This window comes from Schistocerca americana, chromosome 2 (assembly GCF_021461395.2).
Source record: "Schistocerca americana isolate TAMUIC-IGC-003095 chromosome 2, iqSchAmer2.1, whole genome shotgun sequence".
NCBI classification, from domain to species: domain Eukaryota; kingdom Metazoa; phylum Arthropoda; class Insecta; order Orthoptera; family Acrididae; genus Schistocerca; species Schistocerca americana.
In genome coordinates, this window is record NC_060120.1 from 705,849,260 (window position 1) to 705,873,567 (window position 24,308).

General features: G+C 38.9%; 1 protein-coding gene across 1 annotated transcript; it reads left to right on the top strand.

Moving 5' to 3' along the window:
- The first annotated feature begins 373 nt into the window (after positions 1-373).
- Positions 374-22,517, top strand: LOC124594831 (calcineurin subunit B type 2). Its single transcript, XM_047133279.1, has 6 exons — positions 374-482; positions 769-808; positions 884-1,060; positions 19,105-19,226; positions 19,306-19,428; positions 21,290-22,517. The coding sequence occupies exons 1-6, from the start codon at positions 480-482 to the stop codon at positions 21,335-21,337; spliced, it is 513 nt and encodes a 170-aa protein (XP_046989235.1). The 5' UTR covers positions 374-479; the 3' UTR covers positions 21,338-22,517.
- The last annotated feature ends 1,791 nt before the right edge of the window (positions 22,518-24,308 follow it).

Genomic DNA, 24,308 nt, shown 5'->3' on the forward strand with positions numbered 1-24,308 from the left:
ATTGAACTATTTAATGTGTAGTCTAAACTGTTGAAATCCGACGTACAGATTTCTTGTACATAATTGCTACTTTCTGTATCAACGGAATTTAGTTCGGTCATGGATCTACGAAATATGACATAAATAAATAAGTAAAAATAAATCTGCACCTTCATACGTAAGCTTACCGAGCAGGAAATAAATTGTGGAAAATATTTCATATGTAATCGTACTGATAATTATATGAACGGAATTTTGACTCAACGGTAAAAAAGAAGCTAATATTACCAATATCGTAGTGGAAATTTTGATTTGAGTTCTGGACTGGAGGATCATAGATGTTGCAAGTCTGAAAAGTTGTTGCGAGTATTGAGTAATCTCTTCGAAAACTAAGATTTTTGGTGCAGGAAGAGAAAGCTCACAGTAGTTGTTCTCATCTTTGGTTTTGACCTATATCGTCTTTGGATTTTGACAAGCAAGAATAATAAGAAAAACACAAAATGGTAAAAATATTTTGTGTGTTTGTTAAATGCTATATATCCAGTGCTGTCTAATGAAGTATCATCTATAATTTTTTCTGAATTATGTCTTGAGCGATTCAATTGAATGCAGTCACTGAGTTGACATTTCGTAGGGCTTTTCTGCTTCTGTATGCATACGACATTTCTGTACGCGAAGAGAAGTGATATTTTACTGCAAGCTCTGTGAAACGAACTTTCTTAAATTATTGTGATGTTACTTCATTTAACTGTGCTTGAATGCTTTCTAAGATGACTGTATCTTTTGCAGGGAAATGAAAGTTCTCTTCCTATGGAACTATGTTCAAACTGTAAGTAGGTGATAGTGCTTCGATTCATTAATTTTGTGTAATTATTTTTGCCTCACGCACTTCTCTCTGTTTTAGTTGATGCTGATGAAATACGACGACTTGGGAAACGTTTCAGAAAGCTTGATTTAGACAACTCAGGTTCTTTGAGTATTGATGAATTTATGTCACTGCCTGAGTTACAGCAGAATCCTTTAGTACAACGCGTTATAGATATATTTGATGCCGACGGGAACGGCGAAGTGGATTTTAAAGGTTAGTCAAAAAAAAACTCACATTTTTTTGTATTAGTAACTGTAGTGGTAATGAATAAAAGCAAAATTGTTTTAGAATATACGTTATCATACTTTCTTTCTAAAATCCCAGTCGTTTCTGCTAGTTTATGACCGATAGTACAAAAGTTTGTTTCTCAGCTGTATGATGGAGTGGACACACATACATTAAATATAAATTAGTGACTGAAAATTGTCTTGAAGATTTCAATAATATAACAGTACAAAGACAGAATTTATATTGTTTTTTCTTTTAATTATTATTTTTGTTACATATGATGCACTGCATGAATGTGTTAATATGTAAATACAAGCAGAGACAATATATTTGCAATGTGTTCATTTTCAATACGTGTTAGGAGTATCGATAACTATTGTGCTTGCACTTATCCAAGCAAGGTGTTTCCACTTTTGATGCACAGTAGCCACAGTGTAGAATTTGGCAGGGTAAAGTATAGACACAAATTATCTGTATAGTCCTCCTAAGTAAAATAAACATCTGTTCTACAAAACTCACCTACAGTGCTAAGTCTAGAGTAATTCTGCTAGCACTATCATTTCCCTCCTTGCCTGTTCAATTTTTAGTGGTGTATGAGAAGGGTTCATTGGGGCTTTGTATGGGTGTGTAATTGTCTGACGTTACCACCATAATCATTTTTCAAGATGCAGTTGGAAAGGAGTTATATTTTGTGTGACTGTTTACTTATTTATTCATCCAGGTGTCATCTGAATATGCTTCAGGTTTTGCCATCATAGTACAATGAAAATAAATAGCACAAATGTTTTGAAACACAGATTATACAAGGGTTGGAACTTTAATAGTGGCAACTACTTATTTATGGGTCATACAAAATAAATACATGTTTCAAAGTTTTACTTACCTTCAACATAGTCACCAGCATTGTGTATAACCCTTTGCCAGCGATGCGGAAGTTGTAGGATACTCTTAGCAGTGCCAGTTGTTGACAGTTCGGGCAGCGCAGTCTACTGCCTGACGAATTTGTAGTAGTTCTGAAGCAAATGCCATGAAGTGTTTCCTTCAGTTTAGAAATCGAGTTGGACTAACGAGGGCTTAAGTCAGGGGAGTGCAGTAGGTGGTATAGCACTTAGCAGCCCCATCAGTCAAACAAATCAGTGACAGCTTGCACTGAACGTGCTTGAGCATTGTCCTGCAAAATGAGGGTCAGGTCCTGCAGAAAGTGTCGTCACTTCTGTCTCTAAGCTGGTTGTAGGTTGTGTTCCAAAAATGAACATCATATAGACAGAAGTGATGACACTTTTTGCACGACCTGACAATCATTTTGCAGCATGATGCTCAAATATCTACAGTGCAAGCAGTTACTGATTCATTTGAATGATGGGGCTGTTAAGTGCTATACCACCTACTGCACTCCCCCGACTGAAGCCCTCGTGAGTTCAATTCGATTTCTAAACTGAAGGAAACACTTCAAGGCATTCGCTTCAGAACTGCTACTAATTCGTCGGGCGATAGACCGTGCTGCTCTGTCAACACAACTAGCACTGCTAAGAGTATCCTGTGACTTCCACATCACTGGCAATTGGTTATAAACAATGCTCGTGACTACTTTGAAGGTCAGTAAAACATTGAAACACACATCTATTTTGTATGAGCTGTAAATACATCGTTATCACTATTAAAGTTCCAACCCTCGTGTAAAGATTTTTGTGAGGATGGAACAGGTGGCCAGCTATGGCCTTCTTGGAGGAGCCATCCTTGCATTTAATGATATGAAATGCATGCATTGTATTATTGCAGCCTGGCATTTGTCTGAAATGATTAAGCTAAACCAAAATCAGAATGGTCAGGCAGAACAAACTCCATCATCCCTAATATTCAGTGACCTAGAACTGTATGGCCTCATTTGGTAGGTTCCTATTGAACATAGGTTCTTGCGAATTTACCAGTATGTGTGTCTGTGAATCATGTAATTATTTGTAATCATTCCCTTTGTCGGAGGAAAGCAGAAGGCACACTGATAATAATTGGAAGAATCATAAGTGTAACTCAACAATGAAGGAAACCATAATTCAATAGATTGAGTACTGCTTGGCAGTCTGAGACCCTTACAATGTAAGATGAGTGGAGCAGGTAGAGAGCTGCGTGTTTTGTCGTGGGTTTGTTTTGTAAGTATCAGAGCATCATGGAGAGGCTCTTTCCCAAGTGGAGTTGACATTTTGCAGGTCTTCCTGGATTTCACTATACTTTTGTGATTTTGTGAGTTTCTATGAGTTTCTGCAAATGACATCATGGAGCTTTTAACGTTATGCACCATATATTGTACATGTAATTGTGCTGTAATGTTCTTATAGGATACATGCAAAGTTACTTTCACATTTGATGATTTCTTCCCATTCAGAATGCCATGTGCGCAAAGTTCAATCTCCTTGAAAGTGCTTAATCCAATCACAATACTGGTTTTATATTAAAGTCCATTTTTTATTCATTGAACACAGTGTGGAACTAATTATAAGGCTTCTGGAAGTCACCATGATATCAGCCTGTTTGCTGCTGTCCATTGCATTCATTATCTTGTGGATGAACATAGTGAGAATTCTCAAAGCAAAGAAAAAGAAAAATGCTATTGGTGGAATGCATATTGGTTCCCATAGTATATTTTCAATCTCGAAAAAGGTCATAAACTCTGTGTGTAAAGAGAGTTTTATAATTCGGCAAGCATTTGCCTTCAGCAATGGAGATTTCTATTTATGGCCATCTGTCCTTTGACCGACCTTGAAAATGGGAGTGCTGTACTCCTTTTTTCCAGTCTGTGGGAAGCCGTACTATTCCTACAGCATCCACTGCTTGAAGGGCAAAATGTTTCTCATAGTTTTAGAGCAATGTGCAGGTATCCCATCTTATTAATTGAAGCCTATACCACATGATCTCCTGACTGCCAAAACTGTCACCTTTCAACTAACCTAAACTACAAGCTTTACTAAAGACAGTGAGTCACAAGAACTAACATTCACATCCATTGTCTTTGCAAACACACAACCCATCACCATACAACCTAACCTATAGCTTGATGTACACTACATTTTAGTCTTTCAACAGAGCCTATATTCCAAAACATAATCGACACATCTTCGCACATCCCTCAACATCTTGTAAAGTATTACATACTTGTTTTTCCATATCTGGTGGTATCCTGGATTTGTTACCATTTATTGCTCATCCATCTTTTTAACTCTTTCTTCTCAGCTATTATTTTACCAGTTATTTCCTTACAGTTCTAAATTTAGTTTTTCTGAGCCAATATTTTGCAGCCCTCCTCCAGATCTATAGGTCCTTTGATATATGCCAAGTAACACTAAGAGGCCTTCTTCCATCGTCAATAGTTCAGATGTATCCCTGATACTCACAGCAGCTTTTAATTGCAAAATGCAAAACAGCTGCATGTGGAAGCAACAGCTGTCTATAGCACTGTGACAATACTGAGTAGTGAGGTGGCGTCAAAGGATACCTAAAAAATCGCATTACATTATTGGCTGGAGGTAGGCACGTGAGCACGTGGAGTTGCTGTATCTAGCCCACTGCAAGTGTAAGGGATTGATTTGTACAGTCTCAATTATAGTAAGCATCATAGAGCCTTATGATGACATGTGTTGCTATATATTGATTGCCTACACGGTTGTACTGAACTGTCTACAGAGGTAAGTATGGTATCATGATAAAATTTAATAAGATTCAGTGGTAACTTCACATTTTTTTGTTTCAGTAGTGACTATTTTATGCTTAAGCTTCAAGGCTTTTTCACAGACTTAAGAAATCTGGACATGTATGTCTTATCTTCATCCAGATATACCCGAAATATCGGTTTATCACTGTATTACTAATCGGAACACCATATATTCTAATACAGGGATGCCTAGTCTTTGATAACTTTCTCTTCAGCTGCATGTAGACAGTCTTGTTTGCAGCAGTCCTCAGTTTGCTTTCTGTATCAGGAGATTTCTATTGATTGCTCTGAAGGACATAATGTTTGGTTAACTTAAGCAGTCTAAACTTTAGAAAGAAATCCAAAAACATCATCAAAACCTCCAGTGACACTCATCATGATGGCTACAGTATATTTCTCATTGATATTGTCAACTATTGCAATTCCTTTATTTTGCAGGATCATTTATAAATGTTCCCTTCTTGGAACCTTATTGGGATTGATTAAGATCAGTTACCTGTCTGTGCACTGTTAGCCAATAGTAAGGGTTGTTCATGAGTTTTGCCCAGTGTGTTCAGCAGACAAAAGAGTCCTGTGATACTAGATATATTCTTGCGTTAATCATTGTGGGATCCCTGGTATTGGTTCTCTAGCAGGAGGGCAGAAGGCTGAGTTGGAGTGTCTAGTGTGTTAAAAAGAGGTTAAAAGATGAATATCAACAAGGGTGATGGGAAATAGTTTATCTAGCTCAAGCAATGTCCAAAAAATTAGATTACAAAATGAGAGATGAAAAGTAGGAGAGGAGTTTTTTGGGCAGCAAAAGAACTGACAATGCCCAAAGTATGGAGGATACAAATGCAGACTGGCAATAAAGAAACACTCTCAAAAAGAGAAATGTATTTATGTTTAATATAAATATAGGTATAAGGAAGTCTTATCTGAAGATATTAGTCCGGAGTGTAGCTCTGTACAGAACTGGAATGTGGTGCTACAGAAGAATACTGAAGATTAGATGAGTAGATTGGATAAATAATGAAGAGGTACTGAATCAAATTGAGTAGGAATGAAATTATGGCACAAATTGACTAAAAGAAGGGCTCAGTTAATAGAACGCATTCTGAGACGTTAAAGAACTGCCAATTTGATGATGGAGAAGGGGCATAGCAGTGTGATGGGAGAGATAGGCTTGACTACAGTAAGCAGGTTCAAATAGCTATAGGTTGCAGTCATTATGTAGAGATGATGGAGCTTGCATAGGATAGAGTAGTGCAGATAGCTGCATCAAGCCAGTCATCTATGATACAACAGATCCATAACAGAGAACGTTCAGCGACGTGAGCCAAGTTAATGTATAAATTAATCTGCCTGATTACCTGGTGTTCACCAGTCAATTATTTTTATGTCAACCTGTTTCCTTTTGTATCACGTCAACATAGTTGAAATTTCATCAAAACTATCATTAATCATCTGAAGGCTTTGGATATGATACCAATATCAGATATTTTCATGTCGTCTCCTCCCAGTCCCAACCTTGACATTACCTCTATGCATCAGTTGTCATCAGAGCTTTCACATTTCAATCTAGCAACCCCAAAATTATGAATTCAGTGTAAATATTCATTGTTTATGATTTTTGTCAACCTCTTCTCACCACCATCTCCATTGTTGTTTTCGTGGATTGTGTCTTCAGGTTGCTTCCTTATCACCTATCCCCATTATTAGGGACACCATGCCCCAGCACCACCCCAACCCTCCTCTCCCACCCGCGCCCCTTTCATTTTTTGAAGTATTAAGTCATATTTGTACACAACTTGGTCGAAGTTGCCACAGGCATTCCAGAGTTATAGATAAATGTCACCATTTTCCCACCTCACAAACAGAGATATTGGAGAAGCCTTGCCCATCCAGCATTGTATCCAATGTGCCATGGCCATTGGCATTACTCTATTGTGTTCCTAAATTAAGCTTCCATGGAAACACACTACTCTCCTCTCCTCCCTCCCCCCTCCCCCCCCCCCCCCCCCCCATTTGGGGATCTGGTGTCATCAGTCCAACAAGCCCAACATTTTTGGGTTAGATGCTAATGCAGTTGGTTTTTCATTCTTTTTGTGTGTCACGCAACCAGATCTCACCCCTAAGGGTGCTTGGGGATGACTTACCCCTCCCTCCCCAAAACACACACACACACACACACACACACACACACACCGTAATATGTTAGGTACATTTTATTAGAGCTGAAACTGAACACAACAGTCAACATGAAATTGAAAGTGCTGAATGGAAAAAATACAACTTTTCTGGTTACGCTAAGTTGCTGCTGTCTGTTTGTGCACTATTGCTTTAGTAACGTTTATACAAGTATTCTGATGAGAGTTAAGTGATAAAAGATAACTGCAACGTGTAAGTATGGTGACACATTTACAATGAGCATTGGGACTACATTAGGGAGAAGTAAAACTTGGGGTTGGAGGGGGTGCATGCTCTCCCACTCATGTCCCCATGCCATGCTGGTGGCAGTAAGAATGAAGTTAAGTGTTGCCATATGCACCCTATCTGCAGGTGGTCGCTCATGTCGGCACCAATGATGTGTGTCGCTATGGATCGGAGGAAATCCTCTCTGGCTTCCGGCGGCTATCTGATTTGGTGAAGACTGCCAGTCTCGCTAGCGGGATGAAAGCAGAGCTCACCATCTGCAGCATCGTCGACAGGACTGATTGCGGACCTTTGGTACAGAGCCGAGTGGAGGGTCTGAATCAGAGGCTGAGACGGTTCTGCGACTGTGTGGGCTGCAGATTCCTCGACTTGCGCCATAGGGTGGTGGGGTTTCGGGTTCCGCTGGATAGGTCAGGAGTCCACTACACCCAACAAGCGGCTACACGGGTAGCAGGGGTTGTGTGGCGTGGGCTGGGCGGTTTTTTAGGTTAGATGGCCTTGGGCAAGTACAGAAAGGGCAACAGCCTCAACGGGTGCGGGGCAAAGTCAGGACATGCGGGGACCAAGCAGCAGTCGGTATTGTAATTGTCAACTGTCGAAGCTGCGTTGGTAAAGTACCGGAACTTCAAGCGCTGATAGAAAGCACCGAAGCTGAAATCGTTATAGGTACAGAAAGCTGGCTTAAGCCAGAGAGAAATTCTGCCGAAATTTTTACAAAGGTACAGACGGTGTTTAGAAAGGATAGATTGCATGCAACCGGTGGTGGAGTGTTCATCGCTGTTAGTAGTAGTTTATCCTGTAGTGAAGTAGAAGTGGATAGTTCCTGTGAATTATTATGGGTGGAGGTTACACTAAACAACCGAACTAGGTTAATAATTGGCTCCTTTTACCGACCTCCCGACTCAGCAGCGTTAGTGGCAGAACGACTGAGAGAAAATTTGGAATACATTTCACATAAATTTTCTCAGCATGTTATAGTCTTAGGTGGAGATATCAATTTACCAGATATAGACTGGGACACTCAGATGTTTAGGACGGGTGGTAGGGACAGAGCATCGAGTGACATTATACTGAGTGCACTATCCGAAAATTACCTCGAGCAATTAAACAGAGAACCGACTCATGGAGATAACATATTGGACCTACTGATAACAAACAGACCCGAACTTTTCGAATCTGTATGTACAGAACAGGGAATCAGTGATCATAAGGCCGTTGCAGCATCCCTGAATATGGAAGTTAATAGGAATATAAAAAAAGGGAGGAAGGTTTATCTGTTTAGCAAGAGTAATAGAAGGCAGATTTCAGACTACCTAACAGATCAAAACGAAAATTTCTGTTCCGACACTGACAATGTTGAGTGTTTATGGAAAAAGTTCAAGGCAATCGTAAAATGCGTTTTACACAGGTACGTGCCGAGTAAAACTGTGAGGGACGGGAAAAACCCACCGTGGTACAACAACAAAGTTAGGAAACTACTGCGAAAGCAAAGAGAGCTCCACTCCAAGTTTAAACGCAGCCAAAACCTCTCAGACAAACAGAAGCTAAACGATGTCAAAGTTAGCGTAAGGAGGGCTATGCGTGAAGCGTTCATTGAATTCGAAAGTAAAATTCTATGTACCGACTTGACAGAAAATCCTAGGAAGTTCTGGTCTTACGTTAAATCAGTAAGTGGCTCGAAACAGCATATCCAGACACTACGGGATGATGATGGCATTGAAACAGAGGATGACACGCGTAAAGCTGAAATACTAAACACCTTTTTCCAAAGCTGTTTCACAGAGGAAGACCGCACTGCAGTTCCTTCTCTAAATCCTCGCACAAACGAAAAAATGGCTGACATCGAAATAAGTGTCCAAGGAATAGAAAAGCAACTGGAATCACTCAATAGAGGAAAGTCCACTGGACCTGACGGGATACCAATTCGATTCTACACAGAGTACGCGAAAGAACTTTCCCCCCTTCTAACAGCCGTGTACCGCAAGTCTCTAGAGGAACGGAGGGTTCCAAATGATTGGAAAAGAGCACAGATAGTCCCAGTCTTCAAGAAGGGTCGTCGAGCAGATGCGCAAAACTATAGACCAATATCTCTTACGTCGATCTCTTGTAGAATTTTAGAACATGTTTTTTGCTCGCGTATCATGTCATTTCTGGAAACCCAGAATCTACTATGTAGGAATCAACATGGATTCCGGAAACAGCGATCGTGTGAGACCCAACTCGCCTTATTTGTTCATGAGACCCAGAAAATATTAGATACAGGCTCCCAGGTAGATGCTATTTTTCTTGACTTCCGGAAGGCGTTCGATACAGTTCCGCACTGTCGCCTGATAAACAAAGTAAGAGCCTACGGAATATCAGACCAGCTGTGTGGCTGGATTGAAGAGTTTTTAGCAAACAGAACACAGCATGTTGTTATCAATGGAGAGACGTCTACAGACGTTAAAGTAACCTCTGGCGTGCCACAGGGGAGTGTTATGGGACCATTGCTTTTCACAATATATATAAATGACTTAGTAGATAGTGTCGGAAGTTCCATGCGGCTTTTCGCGGATGATGCTGTAGTATACAGAGAAGTTGCTGCATTAGAAAATTGTAGCGAAATGCAGGAAGATCTGCAGCGGATAGGCACTTGGTGCAGGGAGTGGCAACTGACCCTTAACATAGACAAATGTAATGTATTGCGAATACATAGAAAGAAGGATCCTTTATTGTATGATTATATGATAGCGGAACAAACACTGGTAGCAGTTACTTCTGTAAAATATCTGGGAGTATGCATACGGAACGATTTGAAGTGGAATGATCATATAAAACTAATTGTTGGTAAGGCGGGTACCAGGTTGAGATTCATTGGGAGAGTGCTTAGAAAATGTAGTCCATCAACAAAGGAGGTGGCTTACAAAACACTCGTTCAACCTATACTTGAGTATTGCTCATCAGTGTGGGATCCGTACCAGGTCGGGTTGACGGAGGAGATAGAGAAGATCCAAAGAAGAGCGGTGCGTTTCGTCACAGGGTTATTTGTTAACCGTGATAGCGTTACGGAGATGTTTAATAACCTCAAGTGGCAGACTCTGCAAGATAGGCGCTCTGCATCGCGGTGTAGCTTGCTCGCCAGGTTTCGAGAGGGTGCGTTTCTGGATGAGGTATCGAATATATTGCTGCCCCCTACTTATACTTCCCGAGGAGATCACGAATGTAAAATTAGAGAGATTAGAGCGCGCACGGAGGCTTTCAGACAGTCGTTCTTCCCGCGAACCATACGCGACTGGAACAGGAAAGGGAGGTAATGACAGTGGCACGTAAAGTGCCCTCCGCCACACACCGTTGGGTGGCTTGCGGAGTATCAATGTAGATGTAGATGTAGATCTTGATAGAGGTTCGTTCAGTAGTCGTAGCTTCTTATGATGTTACCTGGATGGCATCTGTGGCAGAAATTACTCTGTGGTAAGAGTGAAAAGAGCAGCAGGCAGAGGTGTTGTAAGGCGTGAAGTCCTGATAGCAGAATAAAGATGATGTGCACAGTGTTTCCAAAAAACCATTGATCTTAATCAAAAATGTTAACAAAAGAATTATCATACAATAAAAATAAGTATGTGGCTCTCGATAAATAGCCAAAACAACCGTTTTCACTTTGATCACCAAGTGTCTTCTGAATAACTCTTGAACTGTTCAGTAAATGTGGCCGAATTTCTTATATTACCACATGAGTTGACATCACCTTCCAGTCTAAACACCACCTCGGGCTACTGTGCAGATAGACACACTAGAGAGTACTGAGTGTAGGTAATTATGCATACATAACAACCCTACTTTTTTTTTAATTTCTGCAGTTTAAAATGTGTAGATGTGTATTTTTACATGTGATTTTATAATATACGCTGGACTCTTAGACAGGTACAGCTTTTACAAATGTCACAATGTTAAGAAAAGTTATTTTACTTCTTTCCCCAGTTTCTGTTTTATACAGTTTCTGTTTTAATTTGCCAGATAAATTGTTGTGTATCTATTTCTTCGCCCATTTGCTTGTTGAATTTTATTTCAGAGTTACCCTAATCACGAAATTTTTCATAAACATGCTTTTATCATGGGAAAAAACTTATATGACCACATCACCCATTTTCATTATTGACCATTAAACATGAAATGAGTAAATGTCAGAAAATGTCTGAATAGTTAATCCACCTGAAGTTAGAAGTTCTGTAAGAGGACGAAAGTTTAACAAAACAGATGTAATATCGGCTGAGGATGGCTATAGTTTGTAGTTGCAGTTGCATCAGTATCTGTTCATACTGTGTGGAATATAATTGTTTTAACAGTTCAGTCTGCCACTCCAAAACAAAATACAAAACCTTTACCACTCCATAATAGCATTGGTATGTTCAAAATTCTTCAGAAAATTGCAGTCACTGAAAATTGCAACAAATTTAGGTAGTAATTCAATGTTATCTGAATAAAAACAGCTGCACCAGCTATTAACTCACCAAATAGATTTTATTTTGCCAAGAACAGAAATGCAACGTTTCCTATGTTTTTTGCATTCATGCAGTAACTCAGAGCATATGTGATGCTTTCATTCTTTCTTTAATTTCAAAGGTTGGCAATATTTTATCACCACTAACACGATTCAGCTAAATAGAGGTATCTAATTGACTAAAGCAGCGTTAAAAAAAGTACAGAAATTTTACTGACTCTAAATCAGGCGGATTGTCTATTGGCAGTGCTGCATCCTCCAGGGTGTGATATCACAATGTCACCAGGACATTAACACCTAATTCAGCCCTCTTGGAGAGCAAATATGTAAACAAATAACAGACTTTGAGAAATAGCGTTTCATAATTAAAAATAGTGTCTTGTTAAAACTGACCCTCATGGCCATTAACAAGTTGATGCTTTGTTCACTTCATTTTTCATTGGCGAAATGTTTTCCCGTGAAATGGGTGAACTATTCAATATCCATGGACCACTTACATTAACATATTCTAATAGTAGCATTGTAAAATCTTGAGTATGTCCAATTTATTGTTGCCAGTGTGAAGGACTTTGAAACAGGACACTGGGAGCTGAAAAATAGTCGTGGATTGACTTCACATCTGAGCAACTACGTGACAGTGGAACCATAATAAGTTTCTGCCAAATATGTATAGTTCAGGACAGAGAAAAATTAAGGCATCTAACTTCATTGTCTCAACATAATCAGAATTTAGCTTACTATGATAAAAATCACAAGCTACTCAATAGTACTATCTCCAGTTGCTGCAGTCTCAACTCAGCACGAAGGAACTACACGACCTTCAATTAAAATACCAGAATACTTAATTTTCTCTGATGCAGTTATGCAGAATAGCAACTACCACAAGACATTAATTTTACCACTAACACTGTGAAGTAAAATGCAGAGAAATGCTGTGTAGTGTGCACACAGTTATTTTTTCGTTACCTTGTGCAGATAACACACTGGTAAGGTACTTTATAAAATCACATGAACAGCCATGTTGTTCTACCAAAATTCAGAGCTCTATTCATATCTGTGGAGGGCAACTTTTGCCTTTGTACAGGGTTCAATGTGAAAGCTTGTGGCCATATTATATGCATCATCAGTGTCTACTGTGGATAACAGAAGTTTTTCATGTCCCTACGAAAGCCCAGAAAGCCTAGCAGTACAAGATAACATTTTTATTGGTTATGAACATTCTGTTAAAGCACAAAAGTAATGTACTAACATCACTGTCCTTGCCACAGCAACATTTGTGGAATGTCTCACCAAGTAAGCAATGCAAATCACACTTTGTTGTAATAGTTGGCTGTAATGATTCTGGAATATAATTTGGACAAAATTTTGAATATAAAATCTTCTCAGTTTGTAAATATCTTCTATCAGATGGGTTGAAAAGTTGAAATGGTATCTTAACTTGTAGCCTCTGGAATGTCAGTTGCCAGAGTAAAAGCTGGGAAATAAAGGCAAATAAATTATCCATTCCAGGACAAGCTTGGAACATGATACCATGTGCTGATTTTAAAGCAACTAGTAACAAGTCCCCTTGAATAAAGAACTTTTGAGTGCAAATATTATATACTGGTTCAGATATGTAGATGATGTACTGTGTTGTATGTGGACAGGCACTAAAAAAAAAAAAACAATTTTATCCAGTTCCAGACAACCCACAAAAACCCAAAAGAAATAGTTATCACACAGAATGAGCAGATGATAAAGCAAGTGTACTTATCAAAATTCCTAGGCGTATACGTGGACAGTAGGCTGAACTGGGAACATCACTTTCTACAAACACTAAAACGGCTGACGTCGGCAACATTTGCTTTACGAATTTTGTCACGCTTCAATGACATTACCATCTCAAAGTCAGCTTACTTTGGCTATTTTCATTCAGTCATGTGTTATGGCATCATCTTCTGGGGCAATACACCTGCCGCAAAGAAAATCCTCACAGCACAAAAAAGAGCAATAAGAATCATTTGTGGTGTACCCCCACGAACCTCATGTCGAAATCTTTTTAAACGACTTGAAATACTGACAGCAACATCTCAGTACATATATTCACTGATGTGCTTCATAATAAATAACCCCACTCTGTATGAAACGAATTGCCTACATCATGAACATAACACCAGAAGAAAAGAGGATTTCCACTGTGAGTTAAAGAACTTGACACTTATTCAGAAAGGGGTAAAGTACGCTGGAACGAAAATTTTCAATTCCCTACCCAACAGCATCAAAAGTATAAGGAGTAGTACATCAGTATTTAAACGTAGCTTGAGAAATTATTTACTCGAGACCTCACTTTATTCACTAGAGGAATTCTTTCAGAGAAATAAGTAAAACCCAGATTCAAAAGATGTTTTTAAATTTTTTGGCACTGTTTACTGTTAAACTAATGTAATAATGCCCTAATGTAAAAATTCCTGTTTTTCTCATTTCCATTTTTGGGTCACTTTTAAACCCAAAGTGGGGAGTTTTGATTACTGTTCAAGGTTAAAATAGATGCAATAATGCCCTAAATATGAAACTGCTATCTTCACATTTATGTTGACTAGTTTTTAAGCTAATAAGTGACTTTTGTGCACTGTTATTAATACTATAACAATGTCTTTATTCTATGTATTTTATTATGTACATTGACACGTTCCACATCTGAGTGACTTGCTCACATATACAGATCTATGGAACAAGTATATAAATAAAATAAAGACACCATTGTTGTGTAATGGCATAGACCATAGCCAGTGCCAGTGCCATAAGCAGAGTGCTGAGTCCCAAGCAGTGATTGTCACCAGACAATGACTGGTCTAATCAGCAACAGTAAGACTTTTCCACACCAAGCTTATGTGTGTCAGTGGCCCGGGATACTGTCCCACCTTCTGAGACGGTCTGCGGTTCAACCTATTACAGCCGCATCTTCGTTCCTTTGTTGAAGACGCTTCCGTGTGACACAGGAATGTGGCTCATTCTGCGTAGTCAGTGCCAGGCAGCTGCATTTAATTCCCTGGCCTAGCCAAGTAGGTCATCAGCACTGCAAGGCCATGCACAACACTTGTTTGTGTCAATTATCACCATGATTTATAATGACACAGCCTTGGAGTATATTCCATAACTATCACACTGCCACAACTACTACCACAGACTGCAAACTCCCGACCACGACCTGATCGCCCAGCCCCTTGGCAGCCAACACGTCACTGCCATCTCTTTGAGACCACTCACCATGGTACCTGCCTTCTCTGTACCACTGGAGACCACCAGCTGCTTTTCAACCAGTGGTACATAGTTTGAGTATGGGTGACACCATCATCTGCTACAAAACTAGAAGACATCATAGTTGCATTATGCTGGCAGCAGAGCCGTGTCAAGTGCTCCAACCACCACCACCAAGTCAGCAGCCTTCGAGTTGGCATTCTCCATGTAAGATGGCTGCTTTCCAGCTGTTCGTGAATGCCAGAGGCAGTTTAGCTACCTAAGCCTACCTCGCTTGTCGTGCCGAGAGGAAATTACAAGAGTCAATGTCAAACCACACTAGAGATGAGGTCATATCAAGATAATTGTCAAAGTTACATGGGATAGTAAAAAACTGTCTCATCCACAATCATTTCTCTGTAGCTACCTCCCTATGCCATTCCATTCTGAAGTTACTCTTGTCTCACCATCACATGGATTCGGGCCACCCCAGGTGTGCCTTGAGTGCCTTCTGACAACCGCCAAGAGCTCTCCCAGCTCCCAGTAGTGGTCATTGCACCTGTGACCAACTACAGTTGATATAGCTATGTTTCTTGTTTGTTGCCTTCCTCTTATAGTGTGTGCCACTGGAATTTGTTGAGAGTAAATAGTCCTGCGATAAAGAGGCTGCTCTTCATTGGATCTGCTTTATATCCTCTGTTAATCTTACTTGGTAACAGTCCCAGATTGATAAACAGTATTCAAGAATCAATCAAGCAAGTGTTTTGTAAGCCACTTCCTTTGTGAATGAATTACATTTCCTTAAGATTCTCCCAGTGAACCTCAGTCTGTTATTTACATATCCTTCTTTTTGTTTTTTGTGATCTTTCCAGTTCGGGTTGCTGCAGATGGTTATTCGTAGGTATTCTGTGGTAGTAATACCTTCCTTGGATTTGTCGCCTATGGTGTAATTGAACAGTAGTAGATTCTTTGCACAGTGTGTTGATTATATTACCTACTTGGTCAACTGCCATTCCGTCCTACATTTTGCCGCAGTTTTCTGGCACTGCAGCCTTCCTGTAGATGACAGTATCACCTGCAAATAGCATCACAGAGCCTCCTATGTTATGCATAACTTGTAGTTGCCTTATAAGACGCCCTCACAGTACTCCAGAAATAACCTGTACATTTCTCGATTTCGTTGCATTAGGAATTATATGTTAGAGTCCTATTTCAAAGAAAGTCCTATAACTAATCACAAATCTGGTCTGATATTCAGTAAGTGGCTTGTTGACTAAATGACAGTGCCTAACTGTATCAAATCTCCTGGAAATTGAGGAACATGGCATCAGCTTGAGTGCTTATGTCTATAGCACTCCGGATTCCATAGACAAACAGAGCAACCTGAATTTCATAAGATCACAGTTTCCAGAACCCACGTTGACTTTTGATAGAGAAAGTTTTCTGTCTCCAGGAATATCATAGTGTGTGAATATGAAACATGTCTTATAATTCAACAACTGACTGATGTCAATGACATATAATTACGCGTGTCTAAGGCAAATGCAAGTGACCTCCACTTTTTCCCAATTGCTACGCTTCAGTGGTCTGATGAACTACTGCTGGAAGTAGAGCAAGATGTTTCAAATTATCTCTGTAACACTTCAGATATTTCATCCAGCCCAGTTGCCTTTCCACTATTGAGCAGTTTTAGTCAGTTTTCTATTTCACTTTCATATTGGAACAATTACCAAAGACTAAATTCACTGTGTTGTTTTTTCCCCCCATCTTCTTCTGTTTTGGTGTGTGAGTATGACCAATGAAGAATGAAAAAGATTATTTTGAGCCACTTATTGACTTTATATAAGACCAAAACTTCCTAGTATTTTTAGCCAGACCATTTGGCAATATTTTACTTTTAAATTCATTGAATGCTGCTTGCATTTCTCACCTTGTGCTCATTTTGGCTTCATTCAGCTTTTGTTCATCTTCCAAGCTTTGACCTTTTTATAAATCAAAGATGAAACAAGCTCTTTGTTTTCTCACCAACTTTCTGACATAACTATTGAACCACGGTGATCCTTTTCCATCCTTCACAAGCTTGCTTGGCATATTATACGAGGCTGTTCAATAAGTAATGCAACACATTTTTTTCTGAGAGCAGGTTGGTTTTACACAGGATTCCAGTACACCATATTATTTCCCAATTTTTGGCTTACAAAACTCTATGTTTCAGCATAATCTCCTTTCAGTGCAATCACTTCATGGCACCTTACTGGAAGGGAAGGTATGCACTCATGATACCATTCTGTGGGTTCCCGTCAGAGCCAATGTCTTGCTGTAGCAATAACCTCCCCATAATCGAGATACTGCTTCCCACAGAGTGCATCCTACATTGTGCCAAACAGGTGGAAGTCATAAGGTGTGAGATACGGGCTGTAGGGTGGATGATGATGAACAGTCCAGTGAAGTTTTGTGAGCTGCTCTTGGGTGCACATACTTGTGTGGGGCCTTGCATTGTCATGGATAAGGAGAATTCTGTTGCATTTTTGTGGCAATGGAACATGCTGAAGTCCTTTATTCAATTTCCTTAGGGTATCACAGTATGCTTCACAGTTGATTGTTGCACCACGAGGTAGGACATCAAACAGATTAACCCGTTCAGTGTCCCAGAGGACTGTCACTGTGACTTTACCAGCTGAGGGTGCAGCTTTGAACTTTTGCTTTGGAGAGGTGGTGGTATGGCTCTACTCCATGGATTGTCATTTTGTTTCTAGCTCGAAGTGATGAAACCATGTTTCATTGCCTGTGGTGATGATTTACAAAAAATTGTCACGATCAGCTTCATAATGGACAAGCAGTACCACACAGATAGTCCTTCGTTGCTCTCTATGGTCTTCTATTAGGCGGTGAGGAACCCAGCAAGCGCATACCTATGCATAACTCTCTCATTGTGTATATAAGAACATGAAGTCCCCCCTATTGCATTAGTGTGATCAGGAAACATATTTTCACCAAGTTCTCTCTGGAAGTGCTTAGCCACTACCACTCATATTGCAGGTCGCCTGTAAGAGCATCCATTTGTCATGTTTGACCCACCTGTGATGCTTACTTTTACCCAGACCATTCAAAATCTGCACTAAACCACTAGATATTATCAAATTCTGTACTGAAATAAATACACCACCACAATTAGTGTCTAATCTGTCTGTGTGATATATATTCCAATCTGAATTTAGCATTTTGTTGCTATTGTCCTCTCATCTCAACCAACTTTGTGTTCCTAATACCTTTAAAAATTTATAATAATTCAGGAACATTACCTTGTTTCTTCCTGCAGTTTTTATTGGATCGTATTAATCTCTTCTACTTCCCTTCTATGAGGAAGAGCATTTTCTGAAAATCACATGACTGATCAATTTAGTTCCAACAGGCAATTCGATAGTGATCTCAAGGTGGTCGTCCTCAAAGCGTTTTTTCATAGCTTGCATTTTTTCATAACTTGAACAGCAAACATAAAAACATTAGTTCACAGTGCAGATTAGCAGCAAATCTGTAAATTTCCTGTACCCAGCTATTGACACCAAAACACAAACACATTGTTACAAAATGTAGAGATAAACAACTACTACAGATACAATATTTTCTTGCTCACAACACCCAGTAGCACACACATCCAACTTACCGCTCAAGGATGCACAGACTTTTCTCTGTCCCAACACCCAAAGAAGATTTCAAAGCAAAGTTAGACACAATAAAATTTATTCAAAAGGTGCTGCAGATTTTAAGTTGCTGGACTTGTATATGGAAACATGTAGGCTTGAATTAGCTGTACTACAAAACATCAATATTCATGGAATGTGCAAGATTTTTACTTGCCTAACAATATTATCTAATAAAAGACTGTGGTAAATTGGTGAACAGAAAAAAATGCCGGACAAGAAGGAACCCATTTAATTTCTTAAGTTGACACTAACCAGAAAACTATAAGACAATGAAAGGATATGGTGTAAAAGCTACTAAGTCAACTTATGCCATTGAGTAATGATGTATGCATGGAATAGAGTTCAGCACGTTTCAGTTAGTCATCCTAAATAATATGATATATGATGTTTTTAAACTGTTCTCATTAATTCATTAAGCTTATGTTGGACAATTTATGAAGTAATTAGGAATACATTTACAGTGATATAATGTATCTAGTTTCCACATAAATCTATGTTCATTTCATTCTTGCAGAATTCATACAGGGTGTTTCCCAGTTCAGTGTAAAAGGAGATAAGGAATCAAAACTGAGGTTTGCATTCAGAATATATGATATGGACAATGATGGGTACATATCCAATGGGGAACTGTTTCAGGTAATTTTTCCCCCTACTGACATGGATTAAACATAATGTAGAAAACCGTTGAATATCCACATCATGTTTTCTTTTTCAGGTGCTAAAAATGATGGTTGGTAACAATTTGAAGGACACACAGCTTCAGCAAATTGTCGATAAAACAATATTATTTGCTGACAAAGATGAGGATGGGAAAATTAATTTTGAAGAGTTTTGCTCTGTAAGTATGTTTAATCATGTAATAGCAGTGGTAGTGGTATTAATTGTTGACTGCACTATCTTTACTACTATAAATTTTACTCTAGTAAACACAAAGGAGTTTAAAATACATGGTGTTTCATGGAGAGTCATCCATTTTCACAGGACTATATTGTCTAAATGAATGAAGATAGAAACTTTGGCTAAATTTTAATATGATCAGACTTTTCATTTACCTTTCAGAAATATTCAATGTGCCCTCCATTGGACACTTTAGACATTCAGACAATAATCAAACTCATCCCATACTTGTATGATATCAGGAATGAGTACATTCACTGCTGTTGCTGTAAAGATTACATTTTAGCTCAAGTTGTTGGAAGGGGAGGCACAAAGCTGGAATCTTTCACATGATGATGATGATGATGATGATGATGATAAATGTACCATGAGATCAGGCAAACTCTGAGGCTGATGGTGCAGTACAAGATCCTTGTGCCCCTTACGGCCACTCCATCATTGAGATAGCTCATTGTTAAGAAGTGCTCTATTGCAGTGGTGCTCTGACCTGTTGAAAAGTGAAATTTTTGGAGAATTTCTCAACTAGACCATGATATGTGTCTTTTGTGTACCCTATAGTCATTATTTTAGTAGTTTATTTTTCCACTTAAATGGAACATAGCTTTATCACTGAACTTCAAACATAAAAGGGAATTGTTACCTTACATCTCCACACTCGGAATAAATTTGCAAAACTCTGCGTATTGTTTTGTAGCCCCATCATGGGAGGATTGTAGCAACTGAATCAGATATAGTTCAAAACACAAATGTCACCACAAAACATACTAGTCAGTTGCATGAGAAATTACAAACTCATGGCTGGTATGACAAGCAGACTAGTCTAGACCATGTATGGTGAATGTGCTCCAGGTCTTCAAACACCACAAAAGGGCATCCTGTGGATTGTTGCTAACATAAACAGCCAGTGTCTTGAAACTGCTGCTGTCGCCATCAAATTATTTGAGTTATAGGGCGCGCAGTCTCATACTCTCAATCAGTATCACGCCACACAGTTGTGTCAGTTGAAACAGAGAATGCTAAACATCTTTTGCCATTGAGTGTAGTCAGTTTGACTTTAAACAGTATTATGAGAAGGGAAGTTGCTAGTCACCACATAGCGGAGATATCAAGTCACAGATAGGCACAATAAGGAGATTTTCACACTTTAATCTTTCGGCCAATGGCCTTTGTCAACACACACACACACACACACACAAACTGCAATCTCAGGCAACTGAAACCACACTGAGACTGCAGTTTGTGTGTGTGTGTGTGTGTGTGTGTGTGTGTGTTATTGTTGACAAAGGCCATTGGCCGAAAGCTTTAAGTGTGAAAATCTTTTTGTTGTGCCTATCAGCGACTCAGCATCTTTGCTACATGGTGAGTAGCAACTTTCCTTCTCATAATATTGTTACATTCCAACCTGGATTTTCCATTGTTCAATTTGACTTGACACACGAGGTGATGAGTGAGCTGCTACACCAGGGAGACCCCTACCAACTACCACGTGAACTAGTGGCAAGGTAAACTTTTAGTTTTGATGCGTAGCTTAAAATTTGCCCCAAACTTCTATCTTTATAAATATGTAAGCTGTGGTCTCTGAATTAATCTTCTTGAAACCATTAGTTTAGCCATACTTATATAGGTTCTAAAAGTTTATCACTTTATGAGATTAACATTTCTGAAGGTTCTCCTTCATGGTCAGATCCACAAAATATTATTATTATTATTATTATTATTATTATTATTATGGGTAAACCATAGTTTCTTATAACATTTAATAATGTGAAACAGTTTTATAAGTTTTGAATTGTCTATTTCAGGTGGTGGGCAACACAGATATTCACAAAAAGATGGTGGTTGACGTTTAACTTACAGTTGCTTCCAGCATGAATTCTAAAGCTAAGGGGATGAAGTGGTGTCTCATACTGTGAAAGTAATGTTTGATTTCACCTTTTGATCTTCCTTCTCCAGACTCTGAATAACATATAAGCGCGTGTGTTTGTTTCATACATTCTGAGGAAGCCTCGGGGTAACATTTACTCGCGAGTGTTTGTTTCATACACTGTTGATAAGTCAATACTGTAACAGTCTAAATGTGATTAACACAGAAATTCCTTTTTTGTGTCTTTTCTACAGTTATCTCCTATCTTCAATTTACTGCCACATATTTTCTAAGGAAGTTTCCTTGGAGTATTTTGTGCAGTGAAATCTTGTTGCATGTTTATCATATTGATGTTCACATTCATTAATACATTAGTCTCACCAGGCACATTAAACTGTGATCTTTCATAAAATTTATCATGTATAAATATGTATAAAAGACGATAAACTCATTGTTACATGTTGAAGGAACTTATTCTGTATCAATTTAGTGAAACATTAAACTCTGCTGCACACATCTGTTGTTGCCAGGTAGCGTTCCTAGTCACGCTTTAATGATCATTACCTTCTGAAGGTCACTTGCTGAACAGATTGTGGAGAAAAGTGTATATCATTCTGACTTTTCGGAATGTAATGAAGCTGTTCTCTATGTAGCTGGCACAAGTGTACAATAAAGAATAGAGAGAGGATTTGTCTTAGTGTGACAAAACTCGGTGAACCACTTCATAAACAAAGTTCTAGTTTTTCGCATATTTACATTACATGAAAATACATATTCATGTAATACAATGCACTTTTACACGTTCTTATATACACAGATTCTCTGGTTACATTACAGATTCATTATGATACGGTGGATGAGATGTCTCATTTCAATATATCTCATTACATTTTGTTTTTCGAAATACTATTTACCCTTGTATTTCTCAATTTCTCAGTCTAAAGCTTTAATATACCATTTATAAATATAACGTGTATTTGTTTTAAATTATTTTACCTCAAGATGTTTTCTTAAATATTTGTTTTTATATTTGAAATCTAATGTTTGTTATTGATGTGATTTGTTCCATTCAAACTGATTTAGGCATTTAAAGAAGGGTTGAAATGTGATGTAGAAAATTTTGCATGTACATTTTGTGTGTTCGAATAAAATGATTTTATTACCCAGTAAAATGTATACTCTTTACCACCCTAAGTTTTTTTACATGTATTACCAAATACCATTTCAAATAATTGTTTCATGAACTTAGCAAACTGCATCATTCAACTTAGAAACATTGTTTGCTGGAAAGACACCCATGAAGCAGGACCACCATGCACAGCACAAGACTTCTATGTAAACTTCTCAGGTAAACACTGTGCTAGCAGAAGGACTCACCCAGTGTTTCTAGAATAACAGAAAATTCAAGAAACTAAAATGACAAAGAGAATAAAGCCTCCTGGTTTATATTAACCAACAAAGATGACTCTGAAATGGAACTGGATACATATATAGACAAAGCAAGAGCCTACTTCTCCTCTCGCTTTCTACCATGTCACGAAAATGGAGATAGGGTGAAAGAAGATCTCTTCCGAATAATGGCCCAAGTATTGCAATTAAATGTGAATAGTTTAAAGACACACATGGAGGAAGTACAGCTTTTAATACAGGAAGGACCCTTGTGCCTATACACAAGAGAGACCCATTCAAACCTGCAGACAACATCGTGTGCTAAGGCTGCATGATCCAGATAAAGGATGAAATAGGTTATGAGGGGCACAGGGATGAAGTGGCAATATTTGTACACAATATGCACGATTTTGTACCTTGTTGCACTTAGTCACCCACCTTAAAGTATTAGTTGTTCAGATTTACTCACCATTAAAAATAACTGTGTGTTCCTTGTATCTCCAGCCTCATGAACTGGTCAAACTCTTGACGCTGTTACCCACGAGCTACCTCTCCTCTTTCTCTCTCTTGGAGATTGCTATGTGCATTGTGTGCAGTTGCCCACTACATACATCTGTCTCAGAGGTCGAGTATTGGAGAGGTTTCTCATGTTGAATGATATTTGCCTCCTAAATATAGAGAAAGCGACACATTTCTGCACTGTGAACAGATTGTCTGCAGCTATTGATCTTTCACATTTTTCTCCCATGCTAGCTGAAACAGGATTTGCACTTCAGTGATCATTTTCCCATTTGGATCCATTTGCGGGATACATCAGTATCTGTGACCATGACACCTATATAAACGTTGAACAAAGCCAGATGGACACTTTACAGCAACCTGGCTGTATTCCAACACCAATCCAGCATCCAGGACATTGTTGAACATGTAACTACTGCCATCACGGGGTCACTGCTGTGACTATTCTGAAGTTATCTGTTAAACGTGGCAGATTGCCAGTCCCGTGGTGGAGCAAGGAATGCCGTTTAGCCATCAGGGATTTGTGGATGGCACTGCAAAAGTTCCCTTGTAACCTTTCTACTGATAGCAACCTTTTACATTGCTCAGGCAAAAGCTTGATGCATTATCAGAGCAAAAAGCGATTGTTGCAACAATCTTTCTGATGATGAAATCTTCTCGGGTTATCAGCTGAGTTAGGCATCGTTCTGTAGCAACGTTTCAACAAGTTTTCTACTTCTCATCTTCAGGTGAAGTGTCAGGTTCACGTCATGTCCGGTTCTTTTTATCTGCTAGAGCGCAGGCTCATATGCGTCAACAGCGCCAATTGCATGCCTCTGGAACTGGTGCCACATCTGCATCTGGCCAATGTACTGTTTGCCGTGCTCGCAGCTGATGCTGTAGACCCCAGTTATCTGTATTCCTAGTTTATCCTTCACTAAGCGTAGCATATTCTTGATTTAAGCCGATAAGCAGAAGATGGTTTTAATGTTGCTCTTTTCTAATATCTTGACAATCTTTGTTATGGGTGGCCCAGCTTATGGAAGAAATGCCAAGCCCTTAGTGTCTTC